Source organism: Lepus europaeus, chromosome 10 (assembly GCF_033115175.1).
Source record: "Lepus europaeus isolate LE1 chromosome 10, mLepTim1.pri, whole genome shotgun sequence".
NCBI classification, from domain to species: domain Eukaryota; kingdom Metazoa; phylum Chordata; class Mammalia; order Lagomorpha; family Leporidae; genus Lepus; species Lepus europaeus.
This window is the reverse complement of record NC_084836.1, coordinates 39,387,254-39,414,482: the sequence shown is the minus strand read 5'-3', so window position 1 is coordinate 39,414,482 and position 27,229 is coordinate 39,387,254. Positions and strand designations below refer to the sequence as shown.

Sequence of the window (27,229 nt, the reverse complement as noted above, 5' to 3'; positions counted from 1 at the left end):
AATGGCTATAACAATAATTGAATGGAAAAGTGATCATGTTGAAGTAGACAGTGCGGGTGTAGGGGTCCAAGGACTTGGGCCATCTTCTGCTTTCCCAGGCTGTGGTAGAGAGCTGGATTGGAAGTGGAGCATCTGGGACTCCAACCACACGCCTATATGGGATGCCGCACTGCAGGCAGTGGCTTTACCTGCTACACCACAGCGCCAGCCCCAAGCCATTTCCTCCTAACAGTTTATGCACAGGAATAACTGTGTGCAGATTGCAATGCAAATAATTATTTATTACATTTATTTGTACTCTATTAGTTACCAAAGATTAGGGAAAACAGAGTATTTATCTTTTTTGGACTGGATTATTTCACTAAGTATAATCATTTCTGGTTGCATCCGTTTTGTTGTAAAAGACAAGATATAATTTTTTTTTTTGGACAGGCAGAGTGGACAGTGAGAGAGAGAGAGAAAGGTCTTCCTTTTGCCATTGGTTCACCCTCCAATGGCCACCGCGGTAGGCGCACTGCGGCAGGCGCACCGTGCCGATCTGATGGCAGGAGCCAGGTGCTTATCCTGGTCTCCCATGGGGTGCAGGACCCAAGCACTTGGGCCATCCTCCACTGCACTCCCTGGCCACAGCAGAGAGCTGGCCTGGAAGAGGGGCAACCGGGACAGGATCGGTGCCCCGACCGGGACTAGAACCTGGTGTGCTGGCGCCGCAAGGCGGAGGATTAGCCTAGTGAGCCGCGACGCCGGCCATAATTTTTTTTTTGAGTGCTATTCCATACCACCCCCCCTCTCTCTTTCTCTTTCTCTTTCTCTCTCTCTCTCTCTCTCTCTCTCTCTCTCTCTATATATATATATATATATATATATATATATATATATATATATATATATATATGAAAGCACCTGGGCCATCCTCTACTGCACTCCTGGGCCACAGCAGAGAGCTGGACTGGAAGAGCAGCAACCGGGACAGAATCCGGCACCCTGACCAGGACTAGAGCCTGGGGTGCTGGTGCTGCAGGCAGAGGATTAGCCTAGTGAGCCGCAGCGCAGGCCGAACACTCATTTTTCAAAAGAGGGAATTTGAATGGCCAACAGATACATGAAAAAATGCATGTGATCGCTAACCATAAGAGAAATTCAAGTAAAAACCACAATCAAGTTTCAACTCACCTCAGTTAAAATGCCTCTCACACAGAAATCAACAAACAGTAAAAAATGCTGGCAAGGATATGGGGGAAAAGTTTCCCTAATCCCACTGTTTCCCACTCTCTCTCTCTATATATATAGTGGTGGTAGTGGCCACTTGGAGGGTGAACCAACGGAAAAAGGAAGACTTTTCTCTCTGCTCTCTCCCCCTCACTGTCTAACTGCCTGTCCAAAAAAAAAAAAAAAAAAAAAAAAAAAAAAAAAAAAAAAAAGAGTGTTCAAGTCTTTTGCTCATTTCTTAACTGGATTACTTGCTTTGTTGTTATTGAGCTTCTTGAGCTCTTTATAGGTTAACCCTTTATCAGTTGAATAGATTGCAAATACTTTCTCCCATTCTGTCTGTTGCCTCTTCATTATGTTGAGTATTCAGTTTGCTATGTGGAAGCTTCTTAGCTTGATGTAATCCCATTTGTTTATTTTTACTAGCATTGCCTGTGCTTTTAGAGTCTTATCCAAGAAGTCTTTTCCTAGGCTAATGTCTTGCAGAGTTTCCCTGATGTTTTCTCTAGTAATTTTATGGGATCAGGTCATAGATTTAGATCCTGATCCATTTTGAGTTGATTTTTGTGTAAAGATGTAAGGTAGAAGTCTTGTTTCATACCTCCACATGTATAGATTCAATTTTTCTAGCACCATTTGTTGAAGAGACTGTCCCTTCTCCAAGGATTAATTTTAGCTCCCTTGGATATAGATGCATGAATTGATTTCTGGGGTTTCTATTCGGTTCCATTGGTTTACATCTCTATTTTCACACCTATATCAGGGTTCTAAAGGGTATTCTGAAATTACTTATCCTCATGAGCCCCATAAAAAGAATCATGGCATTTTATTATGAATTGCCATGATCTGTGAGTATATACAAATTAATTCATGTCTTCTTACAGGAATGAGTAATACTTTAAAAAACATGTAGTGACCTTCTTCAGAAAATGTATACATATATAATATGTGCAACAGTTCAGAAAGCTTACGTTTACTTAACTAAATAATCTCAGTTATTCTCTTAAAATTTTTTTTCCCCTCAGAGTATACCTACCTGTATTTTTCATCCTATAGGGTTTGGTTGACATAAGAATGTACTCTGTTACTAATCATTAGTTTCATATTTTCCTCTGGAATCAAGAAAAGGCACAGGTTACCATAGCATAGTATTTTAAGAATAGATGTTGTAAACCTGACTTTGGCCAAGTATAAGATTTTCCCTCTCTCTGGTAATACTTACGTTAGGTAGGAAGCCAGATATGAGCTTATTTGTGTGTGACAAGGCCTAAGGAGACACATAGGTCCAGCATATGCATCTCAAAGTCATCCCAATAACCTTTCAGGTGCAGCCCAGTATCTGCACTTCAAATGCCCTACCCCTTCTACCCAATAACCATCCTTCCTCTAAGGCAGGCTGATGTCAGCCAGGCTTCCCCCTGTCTGATAACTTCAGGGGGAATACTCAGAAAGGAATTTTTCTTATTTACATCCAAAAAGTCCTTTGTTCCAGGAAGAGAAGAAGCAGGAAGGCAAGACCCATCCCCTAAAAACCCCCGGCCTCAACTGGACTGGACACTCAGCCCTCTGCCTCTGCTGAGCTGCCCACCTGGCCTGCCCAGGTGTACTCTCCACTCAACCATGTAACCTCGCTCTACCCCAGTCAGAGCGACTGGGCACTCTATCTCAGGTTCTGTCTGGAGAGTTGCCCATCCATTCTCACAGATGTCCCTGCACTAATAAACCTTACTGTTTGCTTTCCACTACTCTGTCTCACGCCTGAATTCTTTCTTGTGCGAAGACAAGGACTCTGCCATTCTCCGGTAACACTTATACCATACACTGCTACATTTTTGGTCCTGTTTACATATACTGTGGATACCAGGCCACAAAGATAGCATTAATACTCTAATAATTCACTTGAATCATTATCACATGTGTTCAGAAGTCTATTCATTGAGGATTCAGAATGTGAGTGCTGGCGGACCAAAATCTTAAATTTGGGGTAGATAAAATGATAGAAATTCTAGTCTTGATATGCCTAATTCTTAGCATAGTCAGTGATGTGTTTAAATATTGGATCAGCATTCCTATATATCAGAACCAGGTAAAAATAAGACAGAAGTTCCCATGTGGCTGTCATATGCATTCTAATTGGCTTCAAATCCCACCAGTGTGTATTGTTTCCAAATCAGTATTAATGTCAGTTGCTATTTATTACAGTTACATTTTATTTTTCTTATAGTAGAGAGATATACTCTAATTCCCATATGTCTGTCAAAAATGATACCATGAAAGGCAGAAAGGGTGTATTTCTTGGGATCAATTGAAACTTATTCCTTATATAGATTGCAAGCAGAATGCATTGCCATCTAGTGTTACTGACTGTTTATTTTATATGTAGTCTGCTTTGCTCATTAGTGTTACCCCTTTTGCCCATATAGGAATTTGATTTGCTGCTGTTTCTTTATGTCCCTATTACATCTTTACCTGTGATATAGTGCAACTGCTGAATTGATTTTTAGTATTGCCATATTGAAATGTTATTTTAATGCTTAATAATTAAATAATTTTCATACTCTTTGTAAATATGTTAAGTAAATTAAACTTCCAGAGTGAAATTGTGTGCATGGTGATTTAGAACTATAAACATGGTAAATTCAGTTGAAATAATCTGGAGGGCCTGGTGCTGTGACACAGTGGGTTAAAGCCCCACTCTGCAGTGTCAGCATCCTATATGAACCCCAGTTCTAGTCCTGGCTACTCCACTTCCAATCCAGCTCTGTGCTATGGCCTGGGAAAGAAGTAGAAGTTTGCCCAAGTGCTTGGGTCCCTATACTCATGTGGGAGACCTGGAAGAAACTCCTGACTCCGGATCTGCCCAGCTCTGGCTGTTGCAGCCATCTGGAGAGTGAACCATTGGATGGAAAACCTCTCTCTCTCTCTCTCTCTCTGCCTCTCCTCTGTCTCTGTGTAACTCTGACTTTCAAATAAATAAATAAATCTTTAAAAAAAAGAAAAGAAACAAGGAGCAGTGAGAGGGAATTCCCAGAAGAGAGAGGCACACGGATTGGGAAGATGAGATTGTACACAGGATGCTTAATTAGAGCATTCCATTATGTAGACAGGCAAAGATGACAGCTGGAGCCTTGGTACTTCAAAAGAAAGGATTTATTTTCCTATACTGGAAGCATGCATCTCTTAAGTAACTCGGTGATGTATGTTTTGGTTTTCTTTTGCAGATGTGTTCCTTATTGAAACAATTTTTATTACTAATAACTATCTGAATGCCAACTGTGTGCCTTTTATGTAGTTTCCAGAAGCGATAGTCATTTTTCACTAATTTTGCTTCTCTGTGGTAAATTACTTAGTCTCTATTGGACATGATGTGTCCAGCGTATTTAGGGATTACATTTCAGTGTAAGATTTGAATTATAATTATCTGTCACATTGGCAAAATAGTTCTAATGAATCTGTTTTTATTACCATTTTCATTATAATTTTAAATGTTCTGTTTCTTTATTAGGTTGCCATTACCTCCTGGGGCCTTTTCTGGACTTTGGAAGAATCAAGAAGCATTCAAGCATTTGTACTTTGAAAAATTTCCTGTAAGAACTTATACATACTTTGAAAAGAATCTTCTTATATGCTTTTCTATAATTCTTGTCTAATAAATTGAACAACTAGTTCCTAGAATCATGAATCAAAAAACAACTTTTAAAGGTTATGTGGACCAGTTTCCATCTCTCAGGGATAAGGATGCCCAAACCACAATTACCTAAGTAAGTCATTTTTATCTGTATTATCTGTCTCTGGATGTAGAAATTTCTCGATTTCTCTTGGCAACTTTTCCTAGAACATAATAGTCCTCAGTATAAGTCAGTATAAGGATTTTTTTCTGAAACCAGAATGTTTTGGAGGCTTTCAGTATTCTTTGTTTCTTTCACTGGATTCCTCTGTATAGACTAAGAGTAAGTAATCAGAATTCCATAATGTCAGTGAGATACATTAACATCCTCTACAACTAGTTACGTGAGCAAAATACATCTGGCTTTCCCACATGTTGTATTTTTGCAACCCTTTATCTACTTTTGTGGTCCTTTTCCTGACTATACCTTGAGTTGTCTATTTTAAAATTCAGTTTTAAAATATAAATAAAGGCTAGAAAGTGTGTTCTTAATGTCCATTCCCATCCCAGTGCCATAGATCACAGAGTGCCTTCCTCCTTCCCATTTTGTCCTATGTTGCTGTGTTCCGTGGTGAAGCGTAGTGTTTTCATAGTAACACTGCATTGATCATGCTCATCCAGATCCCCAAATCACTTGTCTGCTGCCCTGTTCCTTCTTCTTTTCCCAAGATGTGTAAAGTATAGGAAAGGGGGATCTGGTACTCCCCAATAACAAAGAAAGGATAAGGAAGTGGAAAGGCTAGCTGCCTGGATTGGCTTATGATTCATATATCTGTTGAAATACTGAACTGTCCCCATAAAGTGTATAAGTATTACAAGTTATGCAATCATTTAAAAAACAAAACGATTAAAAGGAAAAAACTGATATCCCATCACACAATTAGATTAAAAGAAATGAGTGATTGGAATTTTACTTAAAATTAAATCCAACTATTTAGCATTCTATCTTTATTATTTATAAGTAAAAGATAACCTAATCAACTAGACAAATCATACTAAAATAGCTTTGTTTGGAAGGAGATCTGAGTTGAATGACTTTAGTAGCCAAGATTAAACAGACTTATGAGAGACCATGGCAGGGAAGGTTTGTCAGCGTGGTTGACTGCCATAAGCCCAGTCTATCTACCTGATGGGCTATAGCCAAATCATCAGAGTCCTAACATGATTTATTACAACCTACCAGTGGAAAGTCATGTGTACACATGGTTCTGACATGATTACCTTGAACACCTAACATTCCCTCAAAGCCCCAGTATATGGTTGAGCTATGTGATGTAACTGTCTTCCTGCCCAACTTCAGACTTCCTATCTGAGCGCAGAAGAGTCAAGTAACTTACCCAGAGTTCACATATGTTCAGAGTCTGATTCCAGAGTTCATGGTCTTAACAACTACTCTAGATGGCCCCATTAATATTAATAACCATAGTACTTGCAGTAAATGCTGCTTCTTATTTTTTGAAGTTTGTTTATTTATTTATTTAAAAGGCAGAGCTGCAGAGAGAAGAGATAGAAATTCATCTGCTGGTTTACTCTCCAGATAGTCACAACAGCTAGGTCTGGGCCAGGCCAAAGCCAAGAGCCAAGAACTCTATTCTGTTATCCCATGTGGGTGGGAGAGATCCAAGTACTTGAGCCAAGGTCCACTGCCTGTCTAGATATATTAGCAGGAAGATGGATCAGAAGCACGGTAGCTGGGACTTGAACTTGTATTCAGATGCTGGCTGCTTAACCTGCTGTGCCACAGTACCAGCTCCCAAAACTGGAAATTATTTGAGGGCACATAATGTGCCAGAGGCTGTTGTCTTCTACAGATTACACTATTTTATGCAAGTTTCACAAAAGTTTTAGAAGGCAGAGTTCAGCCGGCACCATGGCTCACTAGGCTAATCTTCTGCCTGCAGCGCCAGCACCCCGGGTTCTAGTCCTGGTAGGGGCGCTGGATTCTGTCCTGGTTGCTCCTCTTCCAGTCCAGCTCTCTGCTGTGGCCTGAGAAGGCAGTGGAGGATGGCCCAAGTGCTTGGGCCCTGCACCTGCATCGGAGACCAGGAGGAGGCACCTGGCTCCTGACTTCGGATCAGTGTAGGGCACCGGCCATGGCGGCCATTTAGGAGGTGAACCAACGGAAAAGGAAGACCTCTCTCTCTGTCTCTCTCTCTCTCTCACTGTCTAACTCTGCCTGTCAAAAAAAAAAAAAAAAGGCAGAGTTCAATTTTTCATTCAATTAAGAACATACTGTTTGTACTGAGTAACAGGATTTGTACTAGAATCCATGCTAACATAGGTATCAAGATAACTCAAAAACATTAGGGAAAGTAAAAGATATTTCTGTCGACTACTTATTCTTGATTTTCATTGTATTATGTTTTCTGGGAGAGCAAAGATGTGCTACTCTGAGTGATTAAAAATTAAATTTTATACTATTAAATTTTACTAAAGCTGAATCCAGTCCTAATCCATGTTAACAAACTAGTGATATATTTTATAATTATTCATAGGAGATTTTGAAGCTTTTAAAAATTAATACAATTTAAGAAGAAATCTATCAAGGAATTACTTTGTAATACCAAAGTGTTTTGGAAATATTGAGCTATTACTTCTTCATTAAAAAAGAGATTGGGTTCATAAACTTTACAACACTAAGTTCACACACTTAACTTGAACATAATCTAAGAACATTTTAACTTGTTCCTGGCTTATAGAGCATCAAAGTGATTCTATTAAACTTTTAAAATAAAAATTAACTTAGTTTCATACTCTATGAAAAATTCAAATGTATACAGTAAAGACATTTCTATCACATTCTGTGTTTTACCAAGTTTAAATGATTGAGTTGTCTAACACTGCATTTTACTTAAACAGCATTGATTCTTCTTTTCAGGGATACTATGACACTATGGATGCTGGTTACATGGATGAAGAAGGCTATGTGTATGTTATGTCTCGAGTTGACGATGTAATCAATGTTGCAGGTCACAGGATTTCGGCAGGCTCCCTTGAAGAGGTACTGACAGACGCCAGTTTTCAATCCTAAGTAGTGTTTAAGATCAGAGCAGAACTGGAGACAGTATTAGGATTGCATCCTTCATTTATAGCAGGGACTAGATTACTCTTGGGTGACTCTCACCTTACTCCTTCTCCTGTGAGTTTTCATAATCTCTACACTACCCTACCCCTGTGGGGAGGTGGGGAGGAGTTGGAAGTGTGTGCATCTGTTTTTTTAAAGAAGAGAACCGATTTGGGTTGCTTTGATATCTGCTACTTGATTGACTCTGGCTTCTTGATTTGCTTCTGTTTAAGAATCAGGTTTTCATGTAGTCCTTAAGTGGTTGGGGCATTTAAACATTTGATGGTGCTTTTAAACCCCTAGAATTCTCTTCCAAAGTAAGTTTACACAGCTCCCCCCAGGAGGCTTTTTAAAAATGTTTCTAATTTTTAAGCTTTTTCTAGGGTAAAATATATTTTATCATTATATACAACTCTGAGTTGTTGTTGTTGTTGTTGTTTTAATTTGGCAAGAGTCTTGTAACTATGTCCACAGTCAGGATTCAGAACAATTTTAACTCTGCCAAAGAACCCTAATAATGTCATCTTTGTATTCCAACCCTGCCGACTTCTCATACTGCTAGTTTTACCTTACCTGGAATATCGTCTTCATGGAATTATACAGTGTTGTAACCTTTGAGATTGGACTATTTCTTTTAGAAAAAAAATCATGTGAGGTTCTTTCAAGTTGTTGCACGCATCTGTAGCTTTTCCTTTGGACTGCTGTGGATTAGTCTGTTGTGTTGGTGGACTGCTGAGCTTGTCTTTCCATCCATCCTCTGAAGGACACATAGAATGGTTTTAGTTTGGGGCAATTATAAATTCAGGCTGTTAAATAAATTCAAGTACAGGTTTTTGTGTAAGAACAAAATGTTTTCACTTCTCTAGGCTAAGGACCTACAGTGGGTTTGTTGGTTAAATGCTAAGGACACGTTTAAGATCATTAGACCCTGCCAAACTCTTCTCTAGAGTGTCTGTACTGTTTTATATACCTACCTTTTGTGTTTGAGAATCGCTATGTCTTGTCACCCTTTCCAGAACTTAGTAGTCTCATTATTCTTTATGTAAAATGTTCTAATAGATGTGTGATGCTATTGCGTATTTCCATAATGACTATTTAATATAACCATTGAGCATCTTTTCACATACTTATTTGTCATGTATATATTTTCATTGGTGAAATATCTGTTTAAAAAACTGATTTTTTAAAAATGAGTTGTTTACATAAGGTTCATTTTTGAGAGTTCATATAGTAGTCCTTTGTCTTTGAATTGAATTTATTTGAGAAGGGGAGAGAGAAAGACAATGAGAATGTGACAGCGGAAATATGATACACCGGTTCACTCCACAAATGCCCTCAGTGTCCAAGGCGCGAGTGGGCCAAAGCCAGGAGCCTGGAGTTCAAACCAGGCTCCCATGTCAATGGAAAGGATCCGGATACTTGTGCCATCAGCTCTTGCTTCCCAGAATGTACATTAGGAGGAAACTGGAATCGGGAGCAGAGCAAGAACTCCAACCCTGTCACTCCAGCATAGGTAGGCAGCATCACAATGGGAGGGCTAACTACAAGGTCAAATGCCTGCCCCACAAATATTTTCTTCCTATCTGCAGCTGGTCTTTTTAATTAATTAATTAATTAATTTTTTTTTTTGTTTTGACAGGCAGAGTTAGAGACAGAGAGAAAGGTCTTCCTTCCATTGGTTCACCCCCCCAAATGGCTGCTGTGGCCGGTGCACTGCGCCGATCCGAAGCCAGGAGCCAGGTGCTTCCTCCTGGTCTCCCATGCAGGTGCAGGGCCCAAGGACCTGGGCCATCCTCCACTGCACTTGAGGGCCACAGCAGAGAGCTGGACTGGAAGAGGAGCAACCGGGACTAGAACCCGGTGCCCAATGGGATGCCGGTGCCACAGGCAGAGGATTAACCAAGTGAGCCACGGCTCTGGCTCCTGGTCTTTTTAATTTATAAAAGATATTCTTAGCAGAGTGAAAGTGGTTTTCATTTGATATAATCTGATTCATCAGTATTTTTTCTTTTACATAATATTGATTTTGGTGTTATATCTAAGAACTCTATTTTTAAGAAAAAAAAAAGATTGATTTATTTATTTTAAAGAGTTATAGAGAAAGATCTTTCATCCACTGGTTCACTCCCTAGATGACCTCAATTGTCAGCGCTGGGCCAGGCTGAAACCAGGAGCCTAGACCTTCATTTGGGTCTCCCATGTGAGTAGCAAAGGCCTAAACTCTTGGGCCATATTCTGTTGCTTTTCTCAGGCACATAAGTAGGGAGCTGGTTTGGAAATGGAGCAGACTGGACTCAAACCCTTGTCCATAGGGGATGCCAGCGTTACAGGCAGCAGCGTTACTGTTATGCCACAATGTTGGCCCCTAAAAACTCAAAGTCATAACAACTTTTAATTTCATCTGAAATTTATCATCTCCATTTTGCTTGTAGTTTTTTTGTTTAAAATTATATAGCAGTTTCATTTTACATCTTGTGTTAAGTTGTATATATAGTGCAGGGTGTAGATTGACAATCTATACTATAGCTTGAAGTTGAATAGTGTAATTCTTCTACATTTGCTTTTATTTTTCAGTAATTTATTATAAAGATTTATTCAATTATTTGAAAGGCAGAGTTACAGAGAGGCAGCTGGCACACCGTGCTGATCCGATGGCAGGAGCCAGGTGCTTCTCCTGGTCTCCCAAGGGGTGCAGGGCCCAAGGACTTGGGCCATCCTCCACTGCACTCCCTGGCCACAGCAGAGAGCTGGCCTGGAAGAGGGGCAACCGGGACAGAATCCGGTGCCCCGACCGGGACTAGAACTCGGTGTGCCGGTGCCGCAAGGTGGAGGATTAGCCTAGTGAGCCACGGCGCCGGCCTGAACTTTTTTTTCTAAGGATTTATTTATTTATTTTGAAAGAGTTACAAAGAGCATCCGGGTCTTGAACTGGTGCCCATGTGGGATGCCAGCTCTGCAGGTGGCGGTTTTACCTGCTGTGCCACAGCACCAGCCCCATTTTTTCTGAACTTTGAGTATGATACACCTTTGTATATTTTGTTTGTTTGTTTTGATTTTTATCCTTGTTGTTCATTGCAATGTCTGAATCTGTGGTTTGTGCTTCTCATTAATTTGGAGGAAATGCCATTATTGCTTCAAGTGTTGCTCTGTCCCTGTTCTCCTTTCTGACCGGTATTCCTGTGTATAGCTAACATCTTGTGTAGTTGTCCCACTCTTCTTAGATATTCTGTTCTTCTGCTTTTACTTTTTCATTGTTTGTTTTCTGCTTTGCAGGTTTAGTCGTTTCTGCTGCGATAGCTTCCAACTCAGAGATTCTTTATCTGGCTGTGTTCAGTGCACAAAAGGCCTTCTTCATTCTGTTACCATGTATTGGATTTGTAGTATTTCTTTTTTCTTCTTTTTCTAAAATTTCATCTTTCTCCTAGTTTACAGTATTTTATTCTTTCATGTTGTCTACGTTTTCTATTAAGCCTCTTAATATCTTAGCCATAGTGCTTTCTAAAATTTCTTGTCTAAAAATTCCAACAGTCCTGCTTTTAATGCGTCTATATTCTCTTGAGACTGTTCTTTTTTCTGGCGTGTAATTGTTTTTACTGAAACAAGAAAATGATGTATTAGTTAAAAATAATTGCAGTAAATAGAACTTCACTAATACTGTGGTAAGATGCAAGGGAAGCAATTCTCTAATCCTGTGATTTAGTTTCATCCTTGGGTGCGTATGCCACAGGACCATGAACATCACCCTTGTCTCTCAGTTTATTGTGTCCCTCAGGGGGAATAGAGAGCCGGAAAGGGGTAAAGCTATGTATTTACTCTTACCAGTGTCACTTCAGCTCTGACAAAGTTCTGTCAGGTTAGGCTCTGTTAAAAAATAGTTTTTTTTTTTTTTCAGAAAAACAGAATGTTGCAGAATAGTTAGAAAAATACATCCTTTGCATCAACTCATGCAAAAACTATAAGGGGATTTTGCTCTGATATTTACTCTTGAGAAGCAGGTTATTCTTGAAGATAGAAAACTCACAAAAGTGTCCCCCCCCCCCAATGCTGGATTCCCTTGAAGTTTTGAACTCTCAGACTTGTTCACACTGAGCATCGGTAGTTCACCAGTGACAGCCTGGAGTTTTCCTTTGCCAGCCCTGGTTTTGGCAATCGTTTTGGCTCCAGGAAGCTGTGATTTGCTGATTTCACACATCTGTCTCTCCAGTTTCGGGAGCAACAGTTGGCTCTGTGACCTCCTTCAAATACATCTAATGGGTGATTTTTCAATTTCTTACTTAGTGTTAGAGGTCTAAACAGGCCGGACTGAAATGTTTGGGTCCTCTTCACTGTGATGCCCAGGACTGCCCTCTGCTGTTCTGCAGGGCGGTCACGCAGGCTTTGCTTCCCCACACTTCACCAGGGTGCAGTCGTGAGATGTCGCTGGGTGAGGAATGAGGGGCCTTTGCGGACTGTTGCCTGGTGCTGGGCAGCGCGAGTCATCAGGGTTCCAGTCTTATGGACTGCATGGCTGCCGGTGGGAGGACAGGCGGTGTTGCCTCTTCCCAGGTTCTCTTGGTGTCCGGTAGGGGAGTGCCCACAGCGCAGGTTGTGATGCACAGCTGCAGTGGAGGAGAGAAGGTACACAGCTTCTTTGCTGAGAATTGCTTTGTGTGAGATAGGGAGGGTCAACAAGTTTGCTACAGCTCCGTGGGGACAGAAGGGCACTGCTCATTTTTGTCATTCATCCAAAATAGGGAGGATGAAATCTGTTTGCCGATTCTCTGCTCCTTTTTCTAGGCCCCTGCGTAGGCACTGCCGGCCCTTCTTGGTGCTTTTTCAGTCTCTGTCCATTGGCAATTCCACATCTTGGGCTGCTGTGGTCTGCAGGCCAGAATACATATGATGTGAAGCAGACATGGCAGTAATAAAATAAAATTAAAAATTCCCAAATGAGCAGAAAGCTGAGAACTCACCATCATGTCCTCTCCCAAGTTCTCATAGTCTTGTGATACGTTCTCTGGCCCAGTGCTTTTCATCATAATTTGTGGAAGAGGTGAAGTAGAATGTATTAACTTTTCCAGAATCAAATCCCAAAACAGTTGTTAGATGGAATGAAGTAAACGCACTACCATTTGTGTGGAAGAATAAAATGAACACAGGGAGATTGGCAGTTGAGTGGCGTTGGAGTATGTAGAAGCACGGATTCCGTTCTTCTTCCCCTCGTTAAAGCACAGGCCCCCTCTCTAAAAGTTGTCCTTGAATTCAGCCCATTCTTCTAGATACTGACTTCTTAAAAGTGTCAGTCAGGTTGGTAATTTTTGAGTAAAAGCAAAGAATTTCATTAACTATTTGGAAACATGTGACTGCTGTGTTAGTATTATATTGCGTTTAAATGACTCCATATGTTATAACTAAAAGTTGAAATGTATGCTTTGTGATTTGATATATTGGGCAAAGGTAGATCTGGTTGTATGAATTTCTAATGATTATTACCTCCAGTACTTGTGTCTGGCAGGCTCAGCTAGTCAAAATACAGATTGCACATGCGCAGCTCTTTCTATCAGTCAGAATCCTTTGTTCTTCCTCCCTCTTATTTTTAGCATGAAAAGTGTCAACGTATTCAAATTCATGCTGTATATTGTTACATTTGTACTGGCATCCTTCTCACTGTGTGTAGCAAAGTAAGGTAAGAAGACAGGCAGTTAAAATATAAAAGTAGAAAGAAGTGCCAGAATTATTAGTGTCTAACAGAAATTTTGTCACTGGGTTATGAGGGTACTTGTTCAAAAAGTTTGTGGAAAAGTGAAATTAAAAGACGAATTTATTTTGATGAAACATTTTGAAATTCATGTAGATTTTAATAATAGGCATTGCCATGAACTTTTTGAAGCCTCATTATACTACTGCAGCACATCGCCCTATATATGTGTCATGTGGTTTACTCTTGATCAAATGTTTGTTCCACAAGATTATTCATACATCAGCTCATATTAGGTTTGTTTTCTCAGTATTTAGAATCTTTCAGAAAGATGTAAGTCAAAATCCTTTACTATTTTTCTCAGCTCCTAACAAAAATGCTTAGAAAATTGATACTTAGTATGTATCTGGAATTTTACTTTGACAATGTAACCAGCTCATATTAAAGTGCCCCAAAACATTTCTGTTGAATGCTTCTTCAGGGCTCTCCACGGTTCATGCTAAATTCCATTTTGACTTTTTGAAATAAAGATTTGAGGCTCTTACTCCATTAAAAGTTCATGTGTAAAAAAAGAAAGAATGAAGGTTCCTATATATCTTGAAAACATCTGTGTTTTTCCAGTTTCTCCAAGTAAAAATATTATGACTATACTACACAAGGTGTATTACATAAGACTAAGTCAAGCAGATTTTCTATTAAAGTTGCTATATTAAAATACTTCAGGAAACTACGTTCTTTTTTGTGTTTTCATCATAAGAAAACGGAGTCAGGATTGCACTTATAAATTTAAGAGGACATTGTCCTGGCAGGTTCCAGTACGAGTGAGGTCTTCTGTGACTATCAAATAATAAAATCTATTTTAACAGATGATGATATTTGAGAGCCTGGCATTCAGGTCAACACATAGGGTATTGTGGTGTAGTGTCAAGGAGATCCATAGGAAATTGGGTCTGAAGTAGGACAGGTCAGGACTTGTGAGCCAGAATTAGTAGGCACCAATGTGGTCCTTTTTACTCAGTCTGTTTAACTACTGTTGGCAAGGTATTTCATGCAAAGATATCTGTGAGAAACAGATTGGGCTCCCTGACTGCATTCTTTAAACTTGTAGCTCAAGTTCTAGTTTATGGGTCTGGTGTTGTGGCACAGTGGGTAAAGCTTACCACCTATGACAGCAGCATCCCACAGAGCACTAGTTTAACTCGCAGCTGCTTCACTTCTAAGATGGCCAAGCACTGGCCCCGCTACCCATGTGAGAGACCCAGATGGGGTTCTAAGCTCCTAGCTTTGGTCTAGCCTGGCCCAGCCCTGGCCATTGTGGCCATATGGGGAGTAAACCAGCAGATGGAAGATCTCTTTCTCTCTTTGACTTGACTCTCTGTGTGTAACCCTGCCTTTTAAATAAGTAAAATAAGTTTTTTTTTTAAAAGTTCCAGTTTGTTAAATCGTCTCACAAATATCATTTGGAGCTTGGAAATCTGGTGTTAACATACTGTACATAATGCCTAGAGCAGTGTTCACAAACAGTTGGCCTTTTTGAAGGTTGTTCTGACCAAAGTGTCACTTTTTATTTTCAAATTAGCCATTTTGTTTGCTATGATTTCTTGGAGATTGAATATATTTCCATAAAGTGACTGTGTACCCAACAAAGATGCCTTGCAATTTTTATTCTACTCAGCATTAAAAGGACTATTGGATTTAAATAGTTGCAAAATTGCTAAATATTTCCTGAGTACATGCTTATACGAATATTGATGAAGATGTGGAATCTCTTTGACTGTTTCCCAGACTACTATAATGTCAAAGAAACTGAAAGAAAGAATCTATCTTCTTCCTATTGCAAAGACAGTCTTCCAATACACAATAGTAACTCCTTGTATCTTAGGAGAGTGTTTTAAATGATTTTCTGAAATTAGCAATATTCAAAACATTGAGAAACCTGTCTATGTGTAGTTCAGTCACCTGAAATCTTGGAACCTTTTAAATAATTTTAAATCTAAAGAAAAATAGCAGTACCCCCAAAACAACCAAAAACAAGCATTTACCAGGCCTATTACTGTAAAATCTATGTACGCACCTGGAAAACTGTTTCCATTTTTTAGATATTTGAATCCCAATCAATCACATATGTTTCATGGATTCCATATGAAAGGAATGAATGAGCGCGATCTTTGATTTCCACCCTCTACCCCACAAGACATTTGGTTTACTTCTGTTCTCAAATGTTGGCATTGTATATTTTGATGATTTCCTTTTAAATGATTCAAGTTTTTTTTTAAGATTTATTTTATTTATTTGAAAGTCAGAGTTACACAGAGAAGGGATGCAGAGAGAGAGAGAGAGAGAGAGAGAGAGGTCTTCCATCCAATGGTCCACTCCCCAGTTGGCCACAATGGCCGGAGCTGCACCGATCCGAAGCCAGGAGCCAGGAGCTTCTTCCGGGTCTCCAACGTTGGTGCAGGGGCCCATACACTTGGGCCATCTTCTACTGCTTTCCCAGGCCATGGCAGAGAACTGGATAGGAAGAGGAGCAGCAAGGACTAGAACCAGCACCCATATGGGATGCTGGCGCTTCAGGCCAGGGCATTAACCTGCTGAGCCACAGCACCAGCCCCAAATCAGTCTTTTAAATCATCATTTGGTATGGAAATATTATTGTGGGACCCATATAGGAAGCTACCTCCTTGCTTTTATGGCATATTTTTAACTGGTTGATTAATAAATTTTATATATTATAAAAATGAATGTCTTTTAGAGTTGACACAGAATTCAGAAAACTGTTTTATTTCTAACAGATTTTTAAGAATGTGTTTGAAGTGGGCAAAAATGGTCAACCATTATATTATATTATACTATGGGGGATTGTGTTATCTATTACTTTTTTTTTTTTTAGAGAGAGAGTTATAGACAGTGAGAGAGAAAGACAGAGAGAAAGGTCTTCCTTCCATTGGATCACCCCCTAAATGGCCGCCATGGCCTGTGTGCTGTGCCGATCCAAAGCCAGGAGCCAGGTGCTTCCTCCTGGTCTCCCATGCAGGTGCAGGGCCCAAGCACTTGGGCCATCCTCCACTGCCTTCCCGAGCCACAGCATAGAGCTTGACTGGAAGAGGAGCAACCGGGACAGAATCTGGCACCCCAACCGGGACTAGAACCCGGGGTGCTGGCGACACAGGCGGAGGACCAGCCCAGCGAGCTGCGGCACCGGCCATCTATTATTTGATTTTAAAATACTCTTTGACATTATAGAAAAATAATCAACAATTTTTCATCCACTTCTAGAAGCATAAGGATTAAGGATAGAAACATGGTGAAATTAAAATAACAAGGTGAAAGAGTTGCAAGCTACAAGTTTTGACTTTCAGTTTAGTTAATTTCATTGTTTAGGTGACAAAAAACCTGAATGGTTGATTTGTTGATATAGTAATTTGAATAGATACTTTGGCAATTTGAAACAGGTACAGAGGCTTAGATATCAATGAACATCTTATTTTAGTAAGTTATTTTTTGACAATTATAGCTGTGGCTGGCCATGTAAAAGCTGTAGCTTTACTCATTAGGAGAATATTAGGTCAGAATTTCAGGATCTAGCTTGCCAAGTTTATATCCTGTCTGCTATGAACAAAGTATTCTCCATGATTTGCAACTGATTAGAGTGACTGCCAGCAAATATCTGGCATTAAATTTGTCTCTCTACTCTCAACATATGTGTCCTAACAGTAAAAAATACTGTAACAAATGATAAAGTTGTTGGAGCATTTTAAAAATTCATGTTGAAGCATTGGTAGAACAGGGTGTTGCATAATTTGCACACTATTAATTTAACTTCAATTTTTAGTTAGTTGAAAAGAAGACAAGGGCATCTCTACATCAGCAAGGAAGTTAATAACACATGTAACAAACAAATCACATATATTTGATATGTGTTATCCTCAGAACTATAGGAGTCAAAAGCTATATGGATGAACACTGTTAACAGTGCAACACTATAAGATGCTTATCATGGAATATAGGAGGAATTTTGATCTTAGTTAATTGAGGGTGATGTGAGCTGGTATACTGGATTTGTACTAAAAATTTTGGGAGTTCATTGAGTCTTACAGGGGTTCGGAAATGAGATGGCTGATTTTGAACTTGGCTTAATTAGAAAAAAAAAAATTCTTCATGGAAAGATTGGGGCTTCAATGTGACATGTTCCAAATTCTGTGTGTTTTCCTACTTCTCTGTGTCTTTGTAGTGTAATTTTCCATCTTCTCCTTTTCACATGTAGCCATTAGATGTTAGAGTTCTTCAAAGCTTTCAGTCTTCTCATTAGTTTCTCCCTAAATAATGTCATCCATGTCTACAGCTTTCATTACCATCTGGACAGTAATGACCTCCAAATATGCATTTGCAGATTAAGTCTCTCTTCATATCTCTGTATCCACCCATCTCCACATCAGAGGTACCCCAATGAAACATCTCTAAGACTTATCACATGATACTGCCTCCTAATCCTAGTTCTCCCTTGTATTTTCTGACTTTAAAAATGGCATCACCATCCAAGCAGTTTCTCAAGTCAAAAACCACAGAATTATTCTCAACCACTCTACCTTATTCATACATTATATCCAATTTATCACTGATTTTTCTTTCCATTTTACACCTAAATAAACCCTAAAATATTTGTGCTATCATGAACTTAACCTATTACAATAGCTTCTCATGTGGTTTCCCTGCATAACCTGTGACACCCACCCTCAATAGTACTTTTACTTGGGATGAAAACAAAGTAAGTATATGTTTTACCAAAATTCGCCCTGAAATGAATCTAGTCAATCTTAAATGCCCATATACTATATAAGTCCAACTATATGACATCATGGAAAAAGGGGTCTGGGGATCCTAAAATGATCAGCAATTGTTAGGAGAAAGGGAAAGAGAGAAATGAATGGGCAGAGCATAGGGGAGGTGGAGGGGTAGGGCAATGAGATACTCTGTGTGATGCTAGAATGGTAGATGTGTGTTAAATGAATGTATTTGTCAAGATCCATAGACTGTGCAAACTAGGGTGAACCATATGTAAACTGTATAGGAGGGTATAATGATGTCCCAGTCTTGGTTCATGGATTCTAACAAACAGGTCACCCTCTTGAAGGAGTCTCATAGAGTGAGGGACTCTGTGTATGTAGGGAAAGAGAATTTATGAGAACGGTCTACTCTGCGCTCAGCTTTTCTGTGCTCCTGAGATGACTCTGAAATAAAATGTCTACCTGATCTTTAATGTCCTCCTTAACTCCTGAAAATGCCTTATTTCCTTCCCAGTGCTGCTAAAACGTAGTTGGAAGTCCCTAGCACAACTCAATAGCTCCTAAATCTTTTGCATTATTCTCACTCACTCTATTTCTGCTTTCCAGCCACACTGGTTTCCTGCAGGTATCAATGGTATGTGTGTAGTTCTTACACAGGGCTTTTCCCTGTTCTCTCCTCTTTGCCCAAGCAGTGTTTACGCATTCTTCAAATTTGCTCACTGATCTTATCTGATGCAAAACAAGTCTCTGATATCTGTATTTTTCTGCCAAGCGGTTACTTATGCTCTATGAGGGGAATTCAGAAAGTTCATATGAAAATAGAATTGTTTATTTTAGTACAAAAAATTTTAAATACATGAATAGTATTTGTGTTTATATGTTATCCATGAATTTTAATGCCCTCATAGCTTTCACATAAATAACCCAAATTATTTCCTTAAATCTCTTTATACTTTTGTATTTTGATATTAATAATTAAACATTTCTGATTAATTATTGATAGTTGTCTCTCCTACTAAACTGTAGCACCATAAAATGATACTCTTCCAGTTTTTGCTCCGCATTCAGTCTAGTGCAGTGGTTGCAACTCAGGGTAAATATTTGTTGATTGGATGAATAAATAGATAAAGAATAAGGATTGCCAAATGAGCTGTTGGTTATAGTTTGTTCACTGTTTGCTTGAGCCAGTATGGGTTTGGAGTCAATTAAATATATATTGATACCTCCTAAGAGAATTTTTTTAACATGTATTTTTTTCCTTTAACTTTGAGAGAGAGGGAGACAGACACAAAAATAGATCTCCCATCTGCTGGGTCACTCCCCAGATACCTGCCACAGCTGAGGCTGAGCAGGGTGAAGTGGGAAGCCAGGAACTTAATCCATTTCTCTATTGTGGGTAGCAGGGACCCAGCTACTCGAGTCATCATCATCAGCTGTTTCTCAAGGTACACATTAGTTGGAAGCCGAAATCTGGAGCCAGAGCCAGGAATCAAACCCAGGCACCCTGATGTGGGATGCAGGCATCCAAACTGGGGTCTTCACTGATAGAACCAGATGTCCACCCTGAACATGACCCAGCAGGGTGGTGTCATTTTAAACCCCTGTTTCATATGTTACTTCAAATCTGTGGGGTCTTTGGATTCCAGACTAGTAGCTGCTTTGCTCCTTACAGCACTGAGAGTTTAGGGTGAGCAAAATGAAAATGGTTCCTTGTCAGCGGTGAATATCTCATGTCCGTGAGGGCTTTTCACCATGTCCAGGTTCTTCTTTCATGTCTTGGAAAATCCTTTCTGGATGAGTAGTCACTCAGATGACCGAATGCTCTATTCATTGTTCACTAACAGACCCCAAAATAACTTCACTGTGTGACTACAGGGAAGCCTTGGATGCCTCTGGAAGGCGTGGTTATGGTAGCACTGAAGTCAAGTCTGCAGGAGGCTGCCTGTCTGTGGAAGCCCACTGCACTTTGTTTATGTGTGGTGTCCACTGCACATTTTCTCTGATTTTATTACTAAGTCATTATGATGAAGAAACAATCCATTTACTTTCCAGGAAAGCCAAGCAATTTGTCTTAATTACTGCTACCCTCTGGTTAGTACCATGGGGATTCTAACCATTCACCTCTGGTAATGATGTGATTTAGTAGTAAATTTTCAGGCACACAGCTGTGAATTTCATATCATTTGCATGTACTTTTTTCCCAGCTGAAATTTCACAATTTTTCTCTCTTGATCTCTCTCAAACACACACACACACACACGCTTACAAAGTCTGTGGAAAATGGAATTAGAAGATGCTTATTTTGCTGCAAAATTTGGAAACCATGCATACAAGGAGTTATAAAGTTCATAGAAAATACATACTATGAAACAACTGTGCATTAAATTAAAAATTTGTTACATTAAAATATTTTCACTTTATTTGGAAAGTACAGAGACAGAGAGCTTGTATCCCGTTTCAATCTCCAAATGTCTACAACAGCCAGAGCTGAGCTAGCCCGAGATCAGGGATCAAAGACTCAATCCAGGTCTCCCACATCAGTGGCAAGGATCCAAGTATTTGAAGCACCACCTGCTGTGGTGCACAGTACAAGAAAGTTAGATTGGAAGCAGAGGAAGAACCAAATTAGGCGCTCTGCTGGGGAATGTGTATTCCCTGAACAGTATCTTACCTACTGCACCAAACAACTGTCCCCAAACTTAAAAAAAAATAGATTTATTTATTTGAAAGGCAGAGTTACAAAGAGATTTTTCTATCTGTTGGTTCACTCCTCAAATGGCAGGAATGACTTGGGCTAGGCTAGGCTGAAGCCAGGATCCTGATCCAGGTCTCCCACATGGGTGACAGAGACCCAAGCACTTGGGCCATTTTCTGCTTTCCCAGGTGCATCAGCGAGTAGCTGGATCAGAAGTGGAGCAGCCAGGACCTGAAGCAGTGCCCATATAGGATGCTGGTGCCACAGGTGTCAGCTTAACCCACCAGGCTACAATGCCAACTCCAAAATTTATCTTTTAAATGTTTTACATGAATTTTTTGAAATTATTTGAGAAGCAGACTGAGAGAAAGGAGAGAGACAGAGTGCACATTCCCTCCATTGGCTCACTCCCTGAATACTCAAAACAGTTTGGAGTGGGCAAGGCCAAAGCTGGGATTCAGGAACTCAGTCTGGGTCTTCCTTGTGGATGATAGGAAGTCAAATATTTGTGCCTTCGCTTCCTGACACTGAGGGTGTGCATCAGCAGGAAACTGAAATTAGGACTGGGGGACTTGCATCCAGCCGTGGGCACTCTGCACGGCAACCCGAACACTGGGCCAAAGGCCTGCCCTTCCGTGGACTCTGTGAAATGCACTCATGTGTTTGTGCGTGCGTATATATGTATTTGAAATGGATGCCTTTCTTCATTACAGTCGATCCTCTCCCATGGTGCCGTGGCAGACTGTGCTGTGGTTGGCAAGGAAGATCCATTGAAAGGTCATGTCCCCTTAGCACTGTGTGTATTGAAAAAAGGTAAGGTGGTTGTCTTCCCTGATGGGTTGGGCTCTGAATGACTACGATTTTGCCAGTGCTTACCTTTTCAACTTTCTCTCTAGATATAAATGGAACCGAGGAGCAAGTTTTGGAAGAAATTGTGAAGCATGTTAGACAGACCATTGGTCCTGTGGCTGCTTTTCGCAATGCAGTGTTTGTCAAACAGTTACCTAAAACCAGATCAGGCAAAATTCCTCGGAACACTCTATCTGCCCTTGTCAATGGCAAGCCATATAAGGTAAGTGCCCAGGGAGGGTTGTTGTTAGGTTCTGAATCACTCGTGTTCTTTTCTTTGGCATCAGCAGAATGCTTAAAAAAATGCTTCTCAAGCATGAATTGTGTCCCAAGAAAACACATAATCATACAAGTTTTAATGTTAGAGGGGAAATTGCATACTTACTCTGTAAGAATGTGTGCTTTGGAAAGAAAAGCAGGTTGGTGAAGATCGTATGTTTTGATAATAGGAACCAGTGTGTGAAAGTATTCTTACTGTTAGTAATTATGTCAGTTAAATACAAACGTATTTGCAAAAGCTCAGTCTTGTTGAAGTATGGTTACAATTTTTCTTTATTAATGATTATGAGTGAATGATAAAGGAAAATAGTTGAGGCTTCCAAAAGATGTTTAAATTGTTTCAACTGGTATTCATGTATATACATATCTATGGTAATTATTTCTCCTGTTTTGAGTGAAAATTATTTTAGGAAACTTTAATTCTAGCGTATGTATTTTAATTTGTATGTTCATTGGATGTACACAAATAAATGTATTTTTAACATCAAGATCTAAAAAAAAGGCCATATTGCAGCAAAGTGGACTTGGATGATCAAATGTCAGAAAATAATTTCTACAGAAGTACACAGAAAGGTTCTTTAGAGGAACTCCAGAGAAAGTACCATCTAAGACCAATAGTTTTGCTAACTGAGCCTTTTATTACCTTGGAAGACTGAAATCTTTAAATATTGGTTCAAACGTCCCTATTTTTGAACATTGTTTCATGAGCATTATAAGATGATTTGAAATACAGCATCACATAGAATACAACACTGCATATAATTGTTCAAATAGGGAATGAAGAGGGGAGAGGTTCAAGGACAAGCGTTTATCTGACATTAAATTTCCTTCTAGGTATCTCCTGTAATTGAAGACCCCAATATTTTTGGGCAGATAGAAGAAGTGCTGAAGCGGGCTTCCTGACATTTTTTTCTCTATTTTGAGTTTGAGCTAATTTTCTCACTGGAATTGAGTTATTTCCCAGAAATAAATATGTAAATGGAAATTACTTGCAAACCAAAATGTGAATTGTAAAGTCCGGTCTGAGCAAACCTAATGAAGACTGGTGCAAGGACTGGCCCTTTGATTTGACTGAGTTAGAAGGTTTACCAGGTGCTTGTAACATGACTCATCGTACGTTCAGTGCATTCAGAAACATAGATCTAGATTTTTAAAATCACGCTCCTTAGAAAACACTTGAATTGCCAGTGATAATTAACTATATATATGATCCATTTCTTGAAGTTAAAAATCTGCAGCTTTGACCCAAAGTCTTAAAATTCATATAAATGTCAGAGAATACATGTTTCATCTGGAAATTATATTTTATAATCGTCATATAATATTCTCAGATGCCCAAACTGTTTTAAATGAAATCTATGAAATGAGAAATTTTAAGTAAGTGTCTAGATGTATGAAATTACTTTCTCAGTAGGGAGGATCTGTGTAGCCATGTTGAAGGCAGGACACCGGGGTTATAGCTCCACCTTCAGGTCATTTGTTACTTAGACAAAGGAAATCACGTGCTGGACAGAAAACCTAGGAATCATTAAAGTCAATCTCTTCACCAAAATGAAGGCCTGGGGGAGCCTCTCCTCATGTCTCAGATTCTTAGTTGACTGTGTACTTCCTAATGATTCCTGCTTCCTGGGGCAACAAGGAAATGAGGTACACACCGGGTAGGGTAGCAGGAAAACTCTCAGGAAACAAAATTAAAGGTTTTCACATTAGGTGAAACACCAAGGGACTCTGCAGCTGGGTCCTGTAATGTCAAGGAGCTTTTGAAGTGAATTTGAGCCACGTGTCTTGGTTGGTTATCAGGGAGTCAGAAGAATTCTTGAAGGCTGAAGAGTGCTATTCTACCCTCCTAGCAGAGCTTACTCAGTTCCAACAGAATGTGGCCCAGAGGGGCACAGGTGCACGCTGCAAGCGCCTCTGGTTCTTAAGAGAAACCAAATTCACTAGTTTACGTAAACAGCTCTAATTTTTAAATAAATCATTAAAAAGTATGATATCCAGACACATCTTTCCATTTAAACTTCCAAGAAGCGATTAAGCATTTAAAAAAATGAGTATCTAGTAAGTTTATATGGGAATGTACCAACTAATATAGATGTAATTACATATTTGTTTAGGATTCCACATGACATCCGTGATCAAAGAATAAATTTAAACAAAGTGTGTCCATTGGGTTTTCTGTAGCTGTCAAGCCATTTCTCAACCTTTCATTTCTTAATAGGGATTACTAGCAATAGTAGGTTGTCTTAACATGATGGTCTGGGTTTATGATATATATAGGAGAGATAGATGAGTTTCTTGTTTGTCTTATACAACTACAGTCTCTGTAAAGACCTTTTGAAAATGTTAGTTTTTTTGAACTGTAGGCTACAAAATAAATTGCTTTTCAAATTGTTTTTTGCTTAAATTGCCTTTTTGATAGTAATACCTAAAAAATACATTTATTATTTGGCCTAAATTAAACCAACTAACTGGACATTATAGACCTGTTTGGTTTCTTCTATTTGAGTACATTTTACTATCACAACTGATCTTTAATCCATTTTTAATGTTTTGAGATTAAAATATATTTGCTTTTTCCCAATAGAAGATTGTTTGAAATAGCAAATCCCTTAGATGGATGGGTATCATTGTTCATTTGCAAGGTAAAAACTCAGGCAGATCCCAGGATTGTTTAATGATGATATCTTAGCTCCTCTTCTTGCAACTGTTTTCTGGCAATCAAATCTGATGGGAACCTTCAGCAAGCAAAGGTGGGCAGTTTTCCAGGTAAGTGTATTTGGAAAAAAACTGTGTGACTGGGGAAGTAGCTACTGCTTGTATCTCATAGGGAATTTATTCCTTTGCAGAATCATCAAAAAGCCTTATTTTCATGAGTAGAAGTGGAGTAAGAAAGACAAACTATAATCATCAGACTGATCATAATTTGAAATGGTGGGAAAGGGAATTTATCTTGATAATTACCGTAAAGCACTTTGAATTAAATATATTTTTAAGAATAATATTTCCTAAACATATTGCTAAAGATGCAAGATAAATTCTGTTATCTTTTGGAATTTTCATGGATTTTTTTAAGACATTGAAAAAATATATAAAGTGCTTTCAGCATCTATAGAAAAGTGTTGTTCAATTGATATATTTTGCTTATTAAAATAGATATATTGAAGAGACCTGTTTTACATTTAAAAAGTGGTTTTCTTTACCTAAAATTACATTCAGAAGGCCCTGACCTTTAAAAATGTAAGAATTCAAAATGTTCATGGTCAGAAGGAAGAACCTTGTGATTCTGAGCTTATTCCATTAAATGGGTTCTAAAATTTGGGGAAAAGTATCTTAAAAATTAAAGCATTTCTGCTTGTTTTTTTAGGGAAATAGCTTTATCTTTTGTTTGCCATATGTTAGGCTCTATTATAAGTGAGTCATGTTTCTTGATCTTTAAAAGGAAGACAATAAATGAGTGGTTTATGTTGTGTAAGAGTAGACACAATCAAGTAAGGGCGTTATAATGCTTGTTTCTACATTGAATTCATTTTTATGAATCCAGATACCCCTAGTCAGATGAGCTTAGAAAGCTCTCTCCCATTGTCTCTCCTCAGGCAATTTTTTTAGAAAATGTAAAGGCACATTCACAGACAAGTTTAGCACTCCCTCTTGTGGCAGACTACTTTCACAGCTAAGTAGCAGATTGGAGTAACTACAAGAATGGTTTTCATTGTAGTTCACGTGTAATTGTGAGACTTCATGTGACTAGAAAATGAAGCTTAAACAGAGAACTGGAAGTATTTGTTTTTATTGACAATGGAGAGGGTTTCTGTTACCATTATCTTTTGACTGAATCTGTTCAACAAAATAGACATCAAAACAAATGTTTATGTACGTGCAAACATAGTAAATTAAAATACAAAAAAAATTACTAATGACAGTTCTTGCGCTTAGTAATATCAAGCAGTGGGAAATCAGCAGTTAGATAAATGGTAATATTAAATAGGTTTTACTTTGAAATCTCCCATATAAACAAAGAATAAACAACAATAACACCACCAAATGAAGCCACAGGGAAGAGATTACTCTTCTAGACTTTTATACACTATATATGTTAATCATCCTCTCATTTAGTTCCTCTGATAAAACTGACTTCAGGGAAGTCACAACAAGGCCACCTCGCTAAAAGCTTAGAACGTTGGACATGAAGGTGGCTGATGCCCTGCTAAAATTGACAAAAGGAACAGTTTTCCAGGGTTTTGTTTCATCCGGTGGAGATGAGCTTCCCATGGCCGTGGCTGGCAGTCACTTTTGGACGGCTCAGGATATTTTAATGAGCATGTAGTTTTTGCCCCCCGGTTGGCCCACAGGTAACAAGAGAATATAATGTATTTGATATATAAATTTTTTTAAGTAATTGCTTTTGACTCTTGTAAACATTTTGGCTTTGTTTTGTATCGAAAAGGAGATCAAGCCATCACAGTGCTATTTCTAAAGATAAAGGACACCCCTGATTGCCTTTAAGGTTTTTTGGGCTCCAGTTCCAGGTTAAATCAATTTTTTTTTTTTTTAACATGATCAGAGGCAGGAGTTCAGCTTTAAGTACTGACAGACTGGAAGGAGAAACCTTGAAGCATGAAACATGCTTCAAGGAAACATTGATTTGCCTGTTACAATTCAAAAACTGTAAAAATGGTGGAATGGTAAATACAAACAGTACTAGGAATTGTCAAATGTTTACACTCGAGACTCCATGAACCATATATTTTATTTTTTAAAAAATCATATTTATATCCATTTACATAAGACTTACACATTTAAAAAGAAATACACAGTAATACATAAATGCCTAGTATATTACAATAAAACATGAAAAACCAAGTGGCTCCATTTCATAAAAGCATCTGTTGTACAGAGTTTATGATGTGGATGATTATTATTCAAATGACTTAAGCATTTTAATTATAGTAAACTAATCAACTTAATATCTGACTTCCCGCAAAATCACATCTTTAGTGTTTAATAA

The 27,229-nt window shown here is 38.8% G+C and overlaps 1 protein-coding gene across 2 annotated transcripts in view; it reads left to right on the top strand.

Annotated features, from left to right (window-relative positions):
* ACSS3 (acyl-CoA synthetase short chain family member 3) overlaps positions 1-24,615 on the top strand; it is a 353,512-nt gene extending 328,897 nt beyond the window's left edge. For both annotated transcript variants that reach the window (XM_062203158.1, XM_062203157.1), the window contains 5 exons: positions 4,715-4,796; positions 7,755-7,877; positions 21,810-21,909; positions 21,993-22,168; positions 23,059-24,615. In XM_062203158.1, the coding sequence (XP_062059142.1) occupies positions 4,715-4,796; positions 7,755-7,877; positions 21,810-21,909; positions 21,993-22,168; positions 23,059-23,127 (550 nt within the window). In that variant the 3' untranslated portion in view covers positions 23,128-24,615. The remainder of the gene's footprint in view (positions 1-4,714; positions 4,797-7,754; positions 7,878-21,809; positions 21,910-21,992; positions 22,169-23,058) is intronic.
* The last annotated feature ends 2,614 nt before the right edge of the window (positions 24,616-27,229 follow it).